This window comes from Lactuca virosa, chromosome 7 (assembly GCF_052849685.1).
Source record: "Lactuca virosa cultivar CGN04683 chromosome 7, Lactuca_virosa_CGN04683_v6, whole genome shotgun sequence".
In the NCBI taxonomy this organism is placed as follows: domain Eukaryota; kingdom Viridiplantae; phylum Streptophyta; class Magnoliopsida; order Asterales; family Asteraceae; genus Lactuca; species Lactuca virosa.
Genome location: NC_136432.1, coordinates 6,948,868 through 6,968,708, shown reverse-complemented (window position 1 = coordinate 6,968,708; position 19,841 = coordinate 6,948,868). Strand labels below are relative to the sequence as shown.

At 31.3% G+C, this 19,841-nt stretch overlaps 2 protein-coding genes and 1 long non-coding RNA gene across 4 annotated transcripts; 2 read left to right on the top strand and 1 right to left on the bottom strand.

Moving 5' to 3' along the window:
- Positions 1-5,416: 5,416 nt before the first annotated feature.
- On the top strand, positions 5,417-7,943 carry LOC145125348 (uncharacterized). 2 transcript variants are annotated; one of them, XR_013715948.1, is made up of 4 exons: positions 5,417-5,615; positions 5,706-5,812; positions 6,305-6,393; positions 6,626-6,984. It is a non-coding gene; the product is annotated as an uncharacterized LOC145125348 (long non-coding RNA). The 2 variants fall into 2 exon arrangements; XR_013715949.1 differs by adding an exon at positions 7,453-7,943 and having other exon boundaries at positions 5,431-5,812; positions 6,626-7,348.
- Positions 7,944-8,673: 730 nt separating this feature from the next.
- ANTR2 (Major facilitator superfamily protein) lies at positions 8,674-13,367 on the top strand. The gene is made up of 11 exons (XM_079059833.1): positions 8,674-8,896; positions 9,505-10,007; positions 10,128-10,235; positions 10,998-11,153; positions 11,230-11,445; positions 11,908-12,117; positions 12,200-12,337; positions 12,428-12,529; positions 12,617-12,682; positions 12,773-12,857; positions 12,991-13,367. The coding sequence occupies exons 1-11, from the start codon at positions 8,842-8,844 to the stop codon at positions 13,086-13,088; spliced, it is 1,737 nt and encodes a 578-aa protein (XP_078915959.1). The 5' UTR covers positions 8,674-8,841; the 3' UTR covers positions 13,089-13,367.
- Positions 13,368-14,710: 1,343 nt separating this feature from the next.
- CYP86A8 (cytochrome P450, family 86, subfamily A, polypeptide 8) lies at positions 14,711-17,038 on the bottom strand. The gene is made up of 2 exons (XM_079059552.1): positions 16,692-17,038; positions 14,711-16,611 (listed from the first exon to the last, which is right to left on the bottom strand). The coding sequence occupies exon 2, from the start codon at positions 16,563-16,565 to the stop codon at positions 14,985-14,987; it is 1,581 nt and encodes a 526-aa protein (XP_078915678.1). The 5' UTR covers positions 16,566-16,611; positions 16,692-17,038; the 3' UTR covers positions 14,711-14,984.
- Between the last annotated feature and the right edge of the window lie 2,803 nt (positions 17,039-19,841).

Below are 19,841 nucleotides of genomic sequence, written 5' to 3'. Positions count from 1 at the left end.
GTAAACACTAACTGCATGTATAGATAAAGATACAAAATTATATATATATATATATATATATATATATATATATATATATATATATATATATATATATAGAGAGAGAGAGAGAGATAGAGAGATAGAGAGAGATAAAGTATATAAATTTGGCCCAGGAATGAGGGATGCACTAAAGAACACGATACTCTCATGTCGGCCATGAGGTATGTAAATTTTAAAATCCGAATTTTATGTTTGTTTTTGTTTTGGGATTTGAAAGATTGAAACCCTTAACCCTTTTTTTGTTTGTGATTTGTTCAATTTTCTTTTCTTGGGTGCATCCTTTGATTCGGACAATTGTGCATCTTTTTTCTTGTAAGTTTCTCATTTCTAGGTTGTTGGTCATTGATTTTTAGACAGGGACAGAAACAAATAATTAGATCGTATTTTAGGTTTTGTATTGTGTAGCTTTGATTTAAGAGAAACAATGGATACGAAGAAAGTTGAATTGTTTGCCATGGTTATTCTCCCGATGGTTGGAAATATTTTATAGACCGACAATTTTTCTCTCGTCTTTTTCAATTACGATAGAATGGAAACATCATTTTCTTCTTTCAATCTGAAAACGTAATTGGAATATGGAAACAAAAGGAATCCCCCATTTCTATGCTAATATGGAAAATGATTTCATATTGAAGTTTAATAGTCTCTCGTTGTAACTCTTTTACCTGTTTATCCCTTTGCTCCAAGCTTTAGTTATTAAATTATGATTTAATTTAGTTATTGGAAATATTTGATCACTAATTAGTATTCTTTTCTATATTGTCACAGGTGCTATATGACTTGAGTCACCAACTAATTTTAACACAAAGGATTTATCAAGCAATGGAACACAACTCGTGGCTTTGGAAGCAAAAGTCAACTAAGAACACCCTCATTTGTATGGTTCTGGTTATATATTGATCATGATTAGTTGGTACATATGCAAAGTTGAGTATAACCACTTTTTGAGGACAAAAAAGAAAAAAGAATCGCATAACTAATCAAATACTTGATGACTTCAAAAGAAAAAGTAATCTTATTTTTTATAGATAGTTAAAGAAAATTTAACCTTTGCTAACTTATTAAAGGATGCTAAATTGCAGATGTTTGAGTTTTTTAATTATCTTTCTGGCAGAGCAACCTAACAAGTTGAATTACACGAAGTGCACATGCTTCCAAAATATGATCGGTGATTTTATTTTAAACATGTCCTTTATTTATTGGTTCATTTTAATAGCCAAATGCAAGTGTAATTTTGTTTTTTTTGTCTATTATAGCACCATCCTTCCTTTATTTGTCGAGCAAGATGCAAACGACAAATGACATGAACTTCATATAATTTGAGTTTTAATATTTATTGTCCCTTAGCAAACATTTGACTGATGAGAGATGGAAAAGCAAATTTCAGAGCTCTTGACTGCTTACGGAAAAAGCAGTTAATGATCTTTCCATGTTTTCTTCATTATTATAGCTTTTTTTAACTCTACTGAATTGTTTATTTTCTTTTTCACAATTTCATGTTGTAAAAGTAAATTGTATAGGCGGAGTTGATGGTGCTAATCAATCAATTTCATATCTTCTTTCCAAATATAATGATGTTAAGATATACTATGTTTCATTAGAGGTTCTAAAGAAGAAGGTATGCAATTAAACCTTATTTCAAACCCTATAAGGATTTGTGTGTCCTATGTTGTAACCTTTGTTTATTAATCCACATGTCACAATACAACATTCATTAACAATGTAGTAATAATGAATCAATTCATTTCAATTAAATAACAAATCAATTAGCTACTTGATGTTAATATTACCACCAAATATATTATGACGGATGAAGGAGCAAAATATCTTTTAAAGTTCCACATTCTTCTAATTCATTTTAACTTTTTAGGTATTGAAGAACCAAGAAGAAACGCACATAACATTAAAGATCAAGGGGCAATCAACAGACAAAGTGGATGAAGCCATGAATAGAGGAATTAAAGATGGTATTTCGTGATTAACCCCAATATCCCATAGAGTGCTCTACAAACGATGCTGAAAGGTTTTTAATAAGATGAAAAAGGGACTAGCAGTGTACTTTCATGTATTTGTTGATTATAACAATGTAATTTCACCTTTATTTCTTATTTATATATTGTAAATAGAGAATCCACCAATTTATACCACTGTACTTTCATTTTCTTGGTTATTAGGACAATATAGCACAATTTATATTAGACAATGATATAGAAAATACCTAAATTATCCTCCGAGGGCCTTGCTTAGCACGGGCCTCAAGCATACCTAGTGTGTGTGTGTATATATATATATATATATATATATATATATATATATATATATAGGTTCAAATGTGGATTGACATCTATTGTGCGGACGTGTGGACAATGCTATTCTGTGAGAATGACAAAGAAAATATGTTGTTTGATAATGTGAATACGTTCAATCTTACATAACTCTCGTCATTATCACGCATTCTTACCAATTAAATCGTCTATAAAGTTATTATAGATTTATTATTATTATTATTCTCACTCTCTCAGAATCGAATTATTATTTTGGATTTCAGATTGTTTTGGTTTATAAAATAAGAACCGAATAGTCCAAAAAAACCGAATAACAATTTGTTATGTATTTATTTTCAATATATCTATAATTATTTATTAATTTTATAATTTTTTTTAAATAAGTTCAAAAAGTTTTACCTAATAAAAGACATTAATATGTACTTTCTCTCAAAAGTTTTTTATCTATTAAATAATAAACTATAATATGCCTTCTTAGTGGTTTATAAATTTTAAATCACAAGTAAATAATTTGTTTTTGCTTCTATAAAATTAGATCATATTATAATTCTATGTCCTTTTAAAATGTTATGGTTTTTGAAAACCGAATTATAAAAACCGATCCAACCGAATTGTAATTAGATCGGATCGGATCGGATTTGAATTTAGTTTGGACTATTTGGATCCATATTTTGAAAACCGAAATCAATTTGGATTTACTTAATTGGATCAGATCGAACCAATCCATCCAAACGAACACCCCTAGTCAGAATGTTGTCAGGATGTTTATTGAGTCGTATTCTGTAAGAATATGTGTGAGAACAAAAATGAATAAGAATTAGTGAGAATGCATGGAAATAACAATAATTGTGTGAGGTTGAACGTATTCACATTACTAAACAACTTATTCTTTTAGTAATTCTCATAGAATATCACTGTCCACACGTCCGCATAATAATTGTCTATCCATATTATAACCTAGCCCTATATATATATATATATATATATATATATATATATATATATATATATATATATATATAGGTTATTTTGTTTTTACTAACTATTGTGTGCCAGAATGCACAGATCTGGACCAACGGATGAAATTAATCAATGGACATGATTTGAGAGTGTATGATATTACAATGGGGTAACATGTATCATATAATCACACAATTTTTAGCAAAAGGGTATTTTGGACAATTAACTACATTTATAAAAGGAATTTTTCGGATTTTTAGGGATAATTAATTCTCCTAATTTAAAAAATCTGAATTTTTTTAATTAATTCAATTTTAATTCTAACGTAATTTGTAAACATAACCGATTTTATTCTGTTAGAATATTTTTTGTTAGAATTATGTTCTTTCAGAATTTTATTCTAACAGAATATTATTGAAGAAAAACAAAATTTTTAAATCAGATGTTGAAAAATAACAATATTCTAATATATTCGTATACATTCGAACTTAAATACAAATTCATACATATTCTTACAAACTAAAATCCTTATACATTTTAATATAATTATACATATTCTAAAAGAATATCAACAAAAATGAATAAAATTCTTAAAAAATAACAACATTCTTAAATTGTGAGTATGATCAAACTTTATTCATTCTTCAAGTTATTCCTATTAGGTCTTCAACGCATTCTTCCAGCCATTCCTATCACAAATACAACAAAAACTAATAATGGTTAAAAACATGTTACTTGCAATTAACTATCACTTAATATATTCTGGTAGAATACATAGAATATGACAGAATACATTCTGGCAGAATACATAGATTTTATTCTGGCATAATACATTCTGACAGAATACATAGAATACATTAAAAAGTATTGTATTTACTGTTAATATAATTTTAGATTTCAAATATACAATAACGAGGGAGAATAGAAATTGGAATTCAAAATCACAAATTGAACCAAAATAATACATAGACAAATTAATTATCTTTTTAAACAATTACATAAAACATGTGTTGCTAGCAATTCTGACAGAATGCATACCACAAGGTTAAATTCTTTAGATTTTCTTTCATACATTTCAACAAACACTTGTTAGGCATTATCATCAAACAAGCCAAAAACCATATTTGATTTACTTGCAATAGTTTACCTATAAACATAATTCCCAACAACATATTTGATTTAGAATGCATACCACAATGTTCAAAAGTATTGTATTTACTTGCAATAGTTTACCTATAAACATAATTTCCAGCAACATATTTGATTTAGAAGCAGAATTCCAACAATAGTATGTCTACAAACTCAATTCCAGTAGGCGCATCAGGAAGCAGTAGGCGCATCAGGATAGATGAATACTAGTGCCAAAAACCATTCTCAATAACCAACAGAATAGAAGTAGAAGAGTAGAAGAGAAGCAGAAGTAAAAATTTGAAATTGATTTACTGTAGGTGGAAGTCGATGGAAATAGGTAGAAATTGGAAAATTGATTACTACAAGAATCATGTAATTGAAGAATTAATAAGGGGCCTGAATTAATAAGGTGAATCGTACCTAGTATACAAGAATCGGAGCACCAGAAACATGAATCGGAGGAATCCAATTCGATGGAATCGGAGCACCACTGCTCCCGTCGGATGCCCACATGCTGCCGTGCTTCACCACCAACAGAACAAATCGGTGACCAACAGATTCTACAAAGATAGAGAGGAGAAGAGTGAAGAAACATACCGCCGAGAAATCGATTTCTTGGTTTTTTAAGAGGTCGGCGATTTGTATTAGGGTTGTGGAGATGATGGTTTGAAATAAATCAAATAATAGTAGACGTGATTTAAGGGATATACCAAATATATAAGAATTTATTTTTGGTTTATAAAAACAAAATGACTCATCTACCCTTTTTTTTTTACATTAATGATTTATTTTTTTCTTGAATTGTCATTGGTGCATACATGCACACAATAGTTGCTAGAAACATTTGAACCTAACTCTCTCTCTCTCTCTATATATATATATATATATATATATATATATATATATATATATATATATATATATATATATATATATATATCATTACTGTATACAAAAGCCCTATTTTTCTAAGAGCGCGTACACAAATTTTACCCAGTTTACTGAAAGACACGTCAACTACGTCTGAACGACGCCATGGAAATTAACATATGTTCATGCTGAATCATGTTCTGTTGAGCCGTTCCGCTTCCCCTCCTCACATCCACCCCTCTCCATTCATCCACCGAATCCCGTTCTCCATTAACCCCGACTCTGGTGGGTATATAAGGTTTGGATCCGCATATTTTTGGCAAATATGTATGTTCCTTCGCTTCCTATTTCTCTCTCAATCAAAACGATAACATCGTCGACTTTCGATTTTGGAAAACCCTAACTTTAAATTTCCAGATTATGTGTCTTCCTTTAAGACGGTGGGTTTTCAGACGACGATAACAATTATTTTTGAAGAAACTTTGTGCAACACGTTTCAATTCCATCTAGAAACTATATGAACGGTCGGTGTTCCTTCTCCCGATTGTCACATACATTTTCTAAATATGTCTTTGCATTTTCACTTTGTGTTGATTCTCTATGATTTGGGGTTTGAAGGATAATTAATTTTGGAGATAGGTTTTCGATTTTTCTGATGAACGTTCATGACTTCATCCTGATTTACTCTTCTTATTTGCTAAACCGGTTCATATCTCTCTCTATTTCTTGATTTTGAAAATTCATATTTTTTTGTGTTTATTTTAGTTTTCACAGTCGGTATAGTTTTCTGATTTCCATGTTAAACCAGTTTGGATTTGGGTTTCAGTTAACTACTTTTCCTGCGATGTGTATAGGTTTAATTTGATTTTTATTTTTTTTAGAATGCTAAAAAGTTAAAATCTTTCAAGTGGTGGTTGCTGTAATTTCAAAAAAGACATAATAAAGTTAATAACAACTTTTTTTTTTCATGTGATTCGATGCGAAGGCATAACTATTTCTTTCTTGTGGTATCTTAGAAAGAATAGAGGAATGAAATCAAGAGAAGGTGAAAAAGTTTATTACATCAAAAGGAAAAGATTACAGCTAGAATGATTCAACTGAAACTGTATGTTTCTTTAGTTCCATAAACCTCTTCAATTAAGTTATATTCTCATTAACATATATTTATTGGACTCTTTTTGAAAGTCAACAACTTTTCATTTTATTTGTTAACTTTTTTAATAGGTTTGCAAATACTTCTTGATTTAGTGGATTGGTTGTAAAGCATGTCATTACAGACATGCTTCATTTGTGTCCAATCTTTATTTCTTAAATTTTTTATTTTACCATTTCTGCAGGATATGATTTCTTGAATTCAAATGGAAATTGGCAGTTTCTTCCGATCCTACCATGTACAAAGGTTATTTTTTTTAATCTTTGATCAGAATTTTTTATACAAATGTAGAAGCACGTAAGACCAAAGCACAGAGGGTTTATTAAATTCATCTTGGATAAAAAGTGTTTGTGTCTGTGACTATTCACCTCCAGGACTATTATTTGGAAATGTATTTGTTTGTTTTTGAGGCATGAGCCTAGAACACTCTTGTAGTCGTAGTCCTATTATATTTTGATAGTGAAGTTGCTTTTGATTCATGATTGGAACACATTAAGTTGTAACTTATTAAAAAAATGAATGAAATTCACTTATTTATATTTATATTTTTTATTTTAAAACTCAGCCAAAAAGATAATAACAAACATTTCAATATCCAAATTCGATAAAGAACATAAAATCCTAACAAGAATTTCAAACAAGGCACATAGCTTGGAAATGAACCTTCTACTAATGCCATGTTGGGCTTATTTGACTTGAATCTTATTTGAGTGGCCTCGATTTTAACTTGGTATCAAGGCGCATCACTAACTTTTTTTTTAAATCGATGAGAAAATATTTTTTGTACATGTCAATAATGATTCCGTAGCTTCCATAGCCATGGACATGGCAAAAGATAGAAGTGGAAATGACCGGGAACTGCAAAAGCTATTAAATGTGGACACTTATATGCTTTGTGTTATAGAAGGTTGATATACTTCATGAAAAAAAAATTCAAAATTATCTTGCTTTAGGGGATGCTGGGAAATTGAAATAGCTTAAGTGAAATGGGTTGTCTATTTGCATTTTCAGTGCTATGAAAGGGATTTTTGAATAAGTTGAAAACATAAAGGAATCAGATCTACCAAGTGTATTGAATAGATGAGCTCACTGCCTAGCGTCACAAATAGTTTTTATCCAGCCTATTGAATTTCTGTTGAAATACGATATCTTTTTTTAGGCTTATAAGGTTTTAAAATTTGGTAGAAATTAATTTTTTTTCTGACAATGACGCAAAATGAAAAGGTTGAGGTTGTAATTGACCTACTTGCAGTGGGCCAACAACTCGGCCATGAAATATAGTACATAAATTCCATTTTTGATGCTCCTTTGATTTAGTTGTTTGTTATTCTTGTGTGTATTAAATTGATTAATTTTGGATTTTCTTGTGCGTTTTAATGGCAAGAACTGCCATAGCGAAGCTTCTACTTGACGATCCAAAAACTATTGAGGCTAAAATTTCTGATGCCATCGTCGAAGAAAGAAAAAAGAAAATTGGAGATCTTTGGGCTGAATGCAAGTAGCAAATGTAATGTCATTTGGTTATGTATTATATCATTCTATTTTATTCTTTTTTCCTTTTATAGCACCATTTTTCAATATTGATATGTCTTGACAATCAACTTTGAAAACCAATAGAAACACGCAAATCATATTTGTGTCGACCCCATTTTAGAGAAAAATACTAAAATTACCCTTCATGGGCCGTGATTATCACGGCCCACAAAACCTACCTAGTATATATATATATATATATATATATATATATATATATATATATATATAAGAAAATGAAATATATAAAAGTAAGGGTAAAATGGTTTTTTTAAGTGGATTAAGGATGTGCAGTGTAATTTCTTTAAACCACAGGGATACATTTTGTCAAATTTTCAAAGATTGGACTGAATATGCGAATTTGACCAAACCATAGGGACCAAAACTGTAATTTACTCTAATTAAAAAAAATAACAACGTTTTCTATATTGCAAGGTATTACAGTTGTAAAATTTTTACCCAATCTAAAACCCTAGCTCAACAAGGAATATCCCTTTCTCGCAAATACCCAAACTGCCCTTCATTTCACATCCTTTTAAGGAAACAACCACGTAAATCTTGCTTCAGCCAGGGATAATATTGTACCAAAATAAGAAATCCTCTACATGACTGGACACGTGTCAGTTCCTCAGCCTCTTATTAGTATCTTTGTCACAAGATATTTTTTGTCCCCCTGTTTTAAATCTGAGAAAAAAAAATAAAAATTTAAATTCAATTTTTGGTGTCGAAAATTCGTATGAAGAAAAACATTTCTGCAGGGTTTATCCTCTTCCTCTCACTCTAGGCTAGAGAGAGCGTGTCAAATTATGGTGTAATTCTGAAATAAATTCTTCGAACTCCAGATTTGTGTAGTCTATCCGGTCAGAAATGGCCATCGGCGCCGTTATATCTCACCGGAACTTCACATCTTTCATCAGCTCAGGTAATGATAAGTAGTTATCACTTATTGTTAATCTGTTGTTGAATTAGGTTAGAGTTATTGTTTGTATGAAGAATTTTTCGTGTGTAAATGTACTTGATGAATCTTTTGTATATCATATTCATACATTTAGTTTTCCTCACTCGAATAGTAATTCATTTTTTATGTTAATCAGAATTCTTCTAAACAAGAGAGAGTAATTAGTGTGAATCTGCAATAAATTCTTCAAATACCAACTTTGTGTAGATTATCTGGTCAAAAATGGCCATTAGCGCCCTAATTTCTCACAGAACTTGACTTGTTCCATTTGTTTGAGTAACGATATAGAAAATGCAGTTTCTGTCATCTATTTGCATGCCTTGGTGTGTGCGTGTAATGTTTCTTAATTTCACATTGCTGCTGTTAAAGTAACGATATAGAAAATGTAGGTGTTGGGCCTTTTGGCACTTGAATTGTATCTCACTTTTTATGTTAGTCTTGATTACACATATAGATGTTCTTTCCCTCGTGGAATTAGGGGAGAACTATTATATACATATGAATATTTGGACAAAGCTCATTCATAATCCCTTTAATGATTATGCTTATCCATGGGCAATGTTTTATTTCAGGTAGAATTCATAAACCTGAACAAGATACAACATATCAAAGAGCAGAGAAATTAAGCTTTTCTTCTGCACAGCATGTGCATAGGAACATGTATTCAGAAAAACTATACAGTCTAAAGAAGATCCACTTTGTTTCCGGATACTGGAATGCCATATCTTCTCATGGTGTTCATCTTTCAACAATCCCACAAGAAAGCAAAAAGTTCCAAATCAGAAATCATAGACGAATAGCAAGATGCAATTGGATTAAACCAGAACAGCTAAAACATGACAGTATATTCAATAGGCAACCACGACATACTACAATTAATAGAATTCGGGCAAACTATAAATCTGAGGAGTATGACGTGGCAGGAACAGATTTGGATTCACTTGTAGTATCATCAGAAGGAGGAGCAAGTGAGGCTGTTTTAGTTGGAGAAATACAAGAAACAAATCAGTTTCCAAAGCGCTGGGTGATAGTACTTCTTTGCTTTTCTGCTTTTCTGCTATGCAATATGGACCGTGTGAGTTTTTTTTTTTTTAATAATTTATCTTCCAGTTTTTTTACTATGCAACAGGGTAATAAATAATTTTATATGGTGTTAATAATTATTACTGCTTATATCAATAAATAATTATTTCAGGTGAATATGAGCATAGCAATACTGCCTATGTCAAAGGAGTTTAACTGGAACAGTGCTACAGTTGGTCTAATTCAGTCTTCTTTCTTCTGGGGTTATTTACTTACTCAGGTCTGAGAGTATTTTCTAGTTTCCATATAACTCTTGTATGCATTTTATTAAGCAAAAATACAAAAAAGCACAACCTACTTTCACCATTTTATCAAATTATAGTGATTAAATGAGTAAACTTTTTTCGACAGTTTTGATAAACCGTTTTCCCGGATTTTGGAAAAAGACAAAATACTGAAAAGCACAACGTACTTTTACTATTTTATTGATTTAGTCGCAAAACTAGTCCGAATTATAAGGGCAAGTTGCAGGAAATAGCAATGTACTTCACTATTTTTACCAATATTGGCATTGTACTTAATTTTTGTTACCCATAGTAGCAATATACTTACACTTATTACGGATAATAGCGCTATGACCTATGTAGCCTAAAACTTGTAAGATGCACTTTATTTTCTACCCATAATAGCAATATACTCACATTTCCTTATCCATAATAGCAAGTAGCAACATAGTATGAAAAAAAATATGAAGCACATTGATAATATTGGTAGCGAGAGTAAAAGTATGTTGCTTTTCCCCACAATTTGCGTTTATTATAATACTAGATAAAATGTAATGTAATAGTTCAGTAGCTAAAATGATAAAAGGTAATAATAGTTAAGTGTCTAAATCGATAAAATGATGAAAGTAGATATATATATATATATATATATATATATATATATATATATATATATATGAAAGCTGGGTAATGGGAAAAAGTTTAATAAATTTATATTTAATTTTTGTGTATGTGAATGTGTTTTTTTGGGGTAGTAGATTGTTGGAGGTATATGGGCAGACAAAATTGGTGGTAAACAAGTACTTGGTTTTGGAGTGATCTGGTGGTCGGTTGCAACGGTTTTAACTCCAATTGCTGCCAAAATCGGACTTCCTTTCTTGCTTGTGATGCGTGCGTTCATGGGAATTGGGGAGGTTGGTATCCATTTTTCATCCATATCGAACCAAAACAGAAACAGACAAACAGTGCGTGCGTGTTTTACTTTTACAGGGTGTTGCAATGCCTGCTATGAATAACATACTCAGCAAATGGATTCCAGTCTCGGAAAGAAGTAGATCATTGGCATTGGTGTACAGTGGAATGTATCTAGGCTCTGTTATCGGTTTGGGTATATCTCCCATTTTGATTCAAAAGTTTGCATGGCCATCTGTATTCTACTCCTTTGGTTCCCTTGGAAGTGTCTGGTTTGCTTTCTGGCTGGCCAAAGTAAGTTTTTAATAATATAATATAAGGAGGATGCAGTAACTGGAAAGGGAATGGAATGAAAAAAATTCTTGTCTGTTTTTCACTTAGGAATGGAATGATTTTTCTTATTTCTCATTTCCAAAGAATAACTAACAATAATATTTAATTATAGTTAGTTATATTTAAATTTTGATGGTATTTAATATTAATTTATTTACTGATATATTTTTATATAACTATAGTTTCTATTTATAAAATAACAACTTTATTTATTTATCAATTCATTTTCTAACAAACTACATGTTTACATGACAACACATTCCATTCCTTCAACTTCAAGCCAACCAAACATGATATCATTACAGACCCATTCCCGTTACCTTGCTCATTCCATTCCATTGCATCATATCAAAATCAAACAGACCCTTAAAAGATATCCAATATTAATGTAGCAATTCTTTGGGTTTGACTTTGACATTTCAGGCTCATAGTTCACCAACAGATGACCCTGAGCTTAGTGCAGAGGAAAAGAAGTATATCTTAGGTGGCAGTGTCTCAAAGGAACCCGTGACTGAAATTCCATGGAGACTTATATTATCAAAAGCACCTGTTTGGGCTCTCATTGTCTCCCACTTTTGTCATAATTGGGGAACTTTTATTCTTCTCACATGGATGCCTACTTACTATAACCAGGTACTATATACTATTAAAAAGTTTTTATCCATATTTTCAGATCAACTAAACTAACATTTATCACATATTATTTTTGCTCCAGGTCTTAAAGTTTAACCTTACTGAATCCGGACTGTTATGTGTATTGCCATGGTTGACCATGGCTGTGTTTGCCAACATTGGAGGTTGGATTGCAGACACACTTGTTAGCCGAGGTTTTTCAATTACCACTGTTCGTAAGGTAACCTAAATAATAAATATACTGTTGTTGTTTTTTTAAATTTTATATGATTAAATTTAATTATGTGAAATATTTTCAATATGTATGTAGATAATGCAGTCGATCGGATTCTTGGGCCCTGCTTTCTTTCTTACACAGCTGAGCCGTGTCAAGACACCTGCAATGGCAGTGCTTTGTATGGCTTGCAGTCAGGTCTCAATTTTTTTTATCCTTTAAATTAACACAAACATTATAGCTTTCAAAAATCAAACAATTATACTAAAAACCGTTATGTGCCAGGGATCTGATGCATTCTCTCAATCTGGCCTTTACTCCAATCACCAAGACATTGGACCCCGATATGCGGTTAGTAATAATTCTAATTTATAATTTCATCACAGATAATGCATCTCATAATTTCCATTGACTTTTACTAATCCCTTTTTGACTTGCCAGGGAGTCTTGTTGGGGCTGTCTAACACAGCAGGAGTACTTGCTGGAGTCTTTGGTACAGCTGCAACTGGTTATATACTCCAGAATGGTAACTTCATAAATCATTACTTAACTAATAATAATAAAAGAGTGATATATATATATATATATATATATATATATATATATATATATATATATATATATCATCAAGACATGACATAAGGAATGATATGTTTCAGGTACGTGGGATGATGTATTCAAGGTGGCAGTTGTGTTGTACCTCATTGGGACTCTTGTTTGGAACCTGTTTTCCACTGGTGAGAAAATTCTAGACTGAATAATAATCAGAATAGGGAATTTAGATAAATTAAAGGCTAAAATGGGGCTGTGACTGGTTTGCATAATTAATTCACGTACCATTTACATGGATCATATATATATTTGGTATGATGAATCATGTCAAGATGCAAAAGCTGTTGTTATATGTAATGAATGTGTTGAGGCTGTAATTTTTATTTATTTTTAATTGTAAACACAAAGACAAGAAGAAGACAGGAACATATCAATTCAGTCGAAAATTGTTTACAATTAATAAATTGAATTTGTCCTTCAAAAATTGGATTGGGTTGGTTGTAGTTTCCATTCATAATTGATTGCTTGCATTTGAGCCGATATGATCGTCTTAATTTATATGCATGTGTCTTTTCTGTTGATACAAAAGGTTTAAATTGAATGTAACCAACTTTTCATGTGTTTATTTGCTGCCGACTATTTTTAATCATAATTAATTGAAACTGAAATTATATAACCTATACAAGTACATCCACCCCTTTCCGATCAAACTTTCTTTAATTGTTAATTAATTGTTTGTTTTTATACGCATTTAGTCATTTTTTTTATTATATTATATGCCATTTAACTTGTTCGGCTATTGTAGATTATAAGGGCAATATGTGAACAATTTTCTCTATTAATTTAAAATATAGTCTAATCATTATACTAATTTAAACATCTATATATGGTCTAGCAGTTAAAGACGACTACATCAAGAGAACTACAATGTAATAAACACTCAAAAGTGACTCAATCCCGTAATTAAAATTGATAAACTGTAGTTTTTTTTTTCGGAAGTTATACAGTCCACATGTCCGTATGGAATTTTAAGTGTAAAAGTGACACGGCCATGTGACTAGAGTAAAACATTTGAAATATTCGATCATATCATCCTTCTTAAAGCTTATAGACAATAAAAAGACTGCAAATTTAGGCAGTTTTAGATGCAATCATCATACAATGGATCTATAGAACAAATCTTCAGTGATCTCATTCATACAATACTCGAGTCTGATAGCACCGCTCAAGAAGCATGAGACTGCCTCCCAGTACATTATCTTCCAAGACAACAAACACTCGCGAGTTGTCTATCTTGACAATCAATTCACTCATGTTCATCTTAAAAGCATGTAATAGTCCTTTTATAGTTTTGTAACGGGGACAATTCATAAAATGAGTTTGCACCAAAAAAAACATTTTTTTGCAAATTTAATTGAAAACAATAAATGATTATTTCATAATAATAGATAAGAATTTCATTCTTATCCTTTCAAACTCTAAATATTAAATATTTAAAGATAGATCATCTTGTAATAGACCTGTCTTTTTTGATATTTTGTGATTAAACTATCTTTATACGTCTTTTTCTATTAACATACAAAAGGTTTAAATTGACTGTAACCAAATTTCCACACCTTCAATTGCTACCTTTTAATCGACTTCTATAGAACTCTTTTTAATCATACTTAATTGTAACTGAAATTATATAGTACATTAGTAGAATCTATGAAAGCACATTTTGAATACAGTCACTCCAAAAAAAAAAAAAAAAAATTCCACAACAAACATTCAATGTATATACTATTATCCATATTCTTATAGCTATTCAAAGTAAAAATAAAATAATTATTGTTAAAAATTTATACGGTTATTATTTATCTTTCCATAATGGAAATCCAAATAAGACTATTATGGCACAATAATAAATGAAATTGTACCTACAAGATGTAAAAATAATAAAAATTGCATGTGACCATATTCAAAGCACAAGCTCAACCCGAACCCGAACCCAAATAAAAATTTAATAGTATTCAAAATTCAGACCTACCTCAAACTTTATACCGATAAATCAACCCAACCACCAAAATTAAACAACCCCAACCACCGCCGTTTGCCGCCGCTAGTCGACACCTTCTTTCTCTTTCTTCACACTTTCCATAATTGCCCTCAAATCCCTCTGAAACACATTCACCTTTAACCCATACTTCATGAACAACGTCAACGACATCTTCTGCTCCACCTTGTGCCCCGGCACCACCGCCAGACGGTGGCGTAGCAACACCGCCGCCGCAATAGACTTCATCTGCAAATAAGCCAAGTCCTTCCCAAGACATATCCTTGGTCCGGCATTAAACGCAACAAATTTATACGAATCATGCCTCACGAATTTTGTGCCGTCGGGAGACAACCACCGCTCTGGGCGGTACTCGAGACAGTCTTCACCCCAACTTGACTTCATCCGGCCGGCCGAATATATTGAATAAGTAACTGAAGATCCCGCCGGAACAAAAGTTCCGTCCGGCAACACATCGTCGGAAATAACATGTTTCGAATCCTCTGGCACCGATGGGTATAGTCGAAGGGTCTCCGACAACGCTGCCTTCAAATAAACCAGTCGGTCCACCTCTTCAAAACCTAATGGCTCATCTGTCCATTTCTCCACGTCATCGCCACGTGTCTCCAGCAAGACGCTAGAGATTTCTTTAAGAATTTTCTCTTCCACTTTTGGGTTCTGAATCACCAACCAGAAAAACCAGCTCATCGCCACAGATGATGTGTCACGTCCAGCTAGGATGAAGTTGAGTGCCACGTGTTGCAAGAACGTATCAGAATAGGATTCCTTCATCTTCATAAACCTTGATAACAAGTCATCATGTAACCCTCCATCTTTAAGCTGACTGGACAATTCATGCCTGCGTGTACTAATGATGCTCGACAAATACTCCTCCACGTGAACAAGGCTTCGGCTCAAGCTGACCTCCAAACCAAGCCGGAGCCATCTCCTCATTCTCCAAATGACTTCGGGGAAAATAAAACGTTGCAAAGAAGCCTCAGTTGCCCGATCAAAAGCCAATGCAAAGCTGTTGTCGGGCAACTCAGGGGCTAACGTCTGTGGGTCTTTCCCGAAAGCCAATCCGCAGATATTATCAAAAGTGATTCGTAACAAAAGATCTTGTAGATCTACGGGTTCGGCCTGGACCTGAGCCCGTTCAAGAATCGGACAGAACCGATTCTTGATCGCTCGAGTCACCCATCGAGCCATGGCTTGTCGTAGTGTTCTGGTTGTGAACTCAAGTGCCGCCGTCTTCCTTTGTAGAAACCACGTATCGCCATCCGAATTAAAGATCCCTTTTCCTAATAAATCATGGAAAACAGCTTGCCATGTTGGACCCTTTGGGTAATTATCAAACCGGGTTTTCAGAATGTGTTCAAGATTCTTCGGGTCGCAGGTGACGGTTACAAGACCTTGTTTTCGGGCTAGAAACGGGACTGCACAGATACATGTTTGATAGGTCCCGTTACAGGCCCGAAGATTATCTGCAATCCATTCGTGCAACCGATCTGAATTCTCGATCAGTCCCGGAAGACTGCCGAATAATGGCCATACACGTGGACCTTTTAATGACCGTGAGATGAAAGTAAACCATAGCAGATAAGCAGTCACTGCAAGAAACAACATCAGAGCAATAGATACATCCATGGTGTATCTATCACCTTCTTCCCGCCAAATTTCTTCAAATAAAATTCTGTGAAAATCAACACGACCCAGATCAGATTCCACTTCAACAAATTATGGGTTTCGTTTATTTCAACCAAAAAATCGTACTTTTAGTGAGAGAGTAGAGAGAGAAAGCTTCAAAAAATGTGAGTGAGGAATGCTCAATCCGACTAGCATTACATCAACAAATGGAATTTCAGAGAAAACAAAAAGATCAAATTGCAGACGATCAAGCTTGATTATAACTCGAGTTACAGAGAGAAATGAAGAATACTACTAGAGAGAGAGAGAGAGAGAGAGAGAGAAAACAGGGAAACAGAGGGAGAAGGAGATGAGCGAAAAAGAGTGGAAACTGAGGTGTGATTTATATAAGCATGTGGTTGAGAAGATGGGAAGCAATTACTGTGACAGAGTGTTTAACATCTCTCTCCTGTTTTCAGCCATTTGATATGAATCGCCATTAATGCAAAAACAGAGGTTCGTTGTAAATGTATTTATGAATTCAAATAATCAAAAAAGAAATAAAGGTGTTTCATCATTTTTTTTTATTTGAAAACCGAAACAAGGAAACCCAATTAAACCCATCAATCTCTCGATCTATCTCTTTTTTTCTCTCTCTACAACTAATGCAGCAGTGGAAGGAGCTGGCTGACTTTAATTTCATTCATTCAAGAGAGATAGGAAGATTTAATGAGTCCAGCTTCAGTTGAGAAGAAACCCAAGTTTTAGTGTGTGTGTGTGAAAGAGGGAGAGAGAGAGAAACAGAGAGAGAACTTACGTCGGAAGAACTCTGTTTGAATGTAAAGATATTATGGGTTTTCTTCCATTTTTAATATACATTTGGATTTTGGACCAAAAAAATTAAATATAATTAAATTGTTAGCGTAGGCATAGTAAATTATAAGCATAAAAAATATATTTCAACCAGTTTATACTATGAAAAATACATCTTGGAATTAAAGTTATATATTCGTTTTACGAATTTATAATTAAATAAAAATAATAATAAGATATCGAAAAGAATATTTACTTTTAATTCAATTTCTTAATAAAAATTTATACCTTAAAAATATGTTTTGAGTAAATTTCATGGATGTTTGATGATATTTGCTGGTTAGGATTTGGTGAACTAATTCATCAAAGAAAACATACATAAATAAAATTTTGGTTTTCTCAAATATATAAACTCTTTTTAGGTAACCTATATTTCACCCTTCTAATTTTACATTACTCAACGATGGACTATGAAATTTTGTTCGATATTTGACGTTGTCATTTTATATAATCTAATTTAATAGTTTGTATTCAGGGGCGGACGCAGGATTTCTCGGTAGGGGGTGCACGAGAAAGTAAGGGGTTGCACGATAGTAGAAAAAATAAAAGTTTTAAAAATTTTCGAAAATTTTTTCACTACGGCCTGAAAAGTTAGGGGTTGCCGATGCCACCGGTGACCACCCCTAAATCCGCCCCTGTTTGTATTGTATTTTTTTAATCAAATAAAAAACTCGATATTCAGTATATGTTTACTTGTTGACAACCATCATTTATATACAAATAATTTTTAAATTAAAAAAACTAAATATACGTTTATTTTAGATCTTAATTCGCCATTATACGTTTATCTTAGTTAGTTAAAGTTATGTTGTTAGTAATCTATAAAAATAATAATAAATAAAAGATTTGCTATTGCATTATTATCCTATTTAACAGTAGTTTGACTTGTTATTTAAGTGGTTTTGACTATGGACTTGGACTTCCAACTACTAAAACATTTAAATACTTCAACCATCTCATTAAAGTTAATAAATTTTTACTTTGACACATAGCTAAAACAGCTGTTTTATTTATCAATTATTTTAATAAATTATCAACAAAAATATAATATAATATTATCTTACTATTTATTTTTTATAAACCTGACCGATATATAATTTTGTCTAAGTTTTTTAAAAGTTATATAATAATTTTAATGTATTATTTATCTTTATAACTATAACTTAATATTATTTTATTTTATATATATAAAATAAAGATCCGATAATTATATTTATAATTCCGTATTAAAATATGATGTATTTAAAAAACGACTAATTAAATGAGAATGGTTTATAAAATATTTTATATAAATCAAGATATATTAGTGAAATTTATATAAAAAGTTACTAAAAAAAGTAAATAATTTGACATGTCATTTAACTTGATATTAAAATTAATGAAATAACATACTATTGGAAATACTATAACACATATTGAAAGATTGAAAAAAAAATATTGAAAGATTGAAAAAAAAAATGACGCTAATATAACTTTGAATTATAAAAATAAAAACTTAATATAACACCTTACAAATGAAAACAATGTCAAACATTATATTAGGATTATTTGGATTATAATCTTAGTAACAACAAAATATCTTCATTAAAACAATACAAAATAAATGAAATATATTTTTCAATAAAAATATGTCATGATTATTAATAATCAGTATTTGACTTAAATTTTTGTCGACAAAATATTGAACATGTCGTATAACTTTATATTTTTTTATCATATGTTTTATGTTTAAGTAAGGATGTCAAATATGTTGTATTTTTAATATGACACAATACAATAAATTTCTATATCATCTGATTGTTTGCTTCCCGGTGTCTTTTATTTTACAAATCATTCTGTTTTCCTAAAAAAATAATTATTTTATATTCAAGAAAGAAAATTTGTAAATTTATTAATACTTTTACATAAACTCTTGCATATGGATATTATATTTTATGAAAAATAAAGGTCAACGTTTGTCACAATACAATTGATTGACTTATTTTATCTATCTCATTAACCCACAAACCAACAAAGACGTGAAAAAGAGTCAACCTTTCTGACTGAACTCTGAAATTCAAATGCCTAGGGATGATGATGAAAATTAAAAGTCAACTCTCTGAATTTTTGTATTTAAATCAGAGAAAAAGTCAACACTCTCAATATGCCATCTTAATTGAAGTTTGAGCGTTTGAGATTGGGCATGATTCTCATGTGCTTCACTTGTTTGTACGACATGCTTCGAGAGTTATACTTTTCCTTATATCTTATATTGTTTTCCTAATTTTTCCAATTTCTGTTTCCAAAGATAACTATAACATTTTTTAGTTTAGGTTTGGAGGAATGGACTCATTTTATATATATATATATATATATATATATATATATATATATATAGAGAGAGAGAGAGACTTATTCAATTCAAACGCTATTTTTTTTACCCCC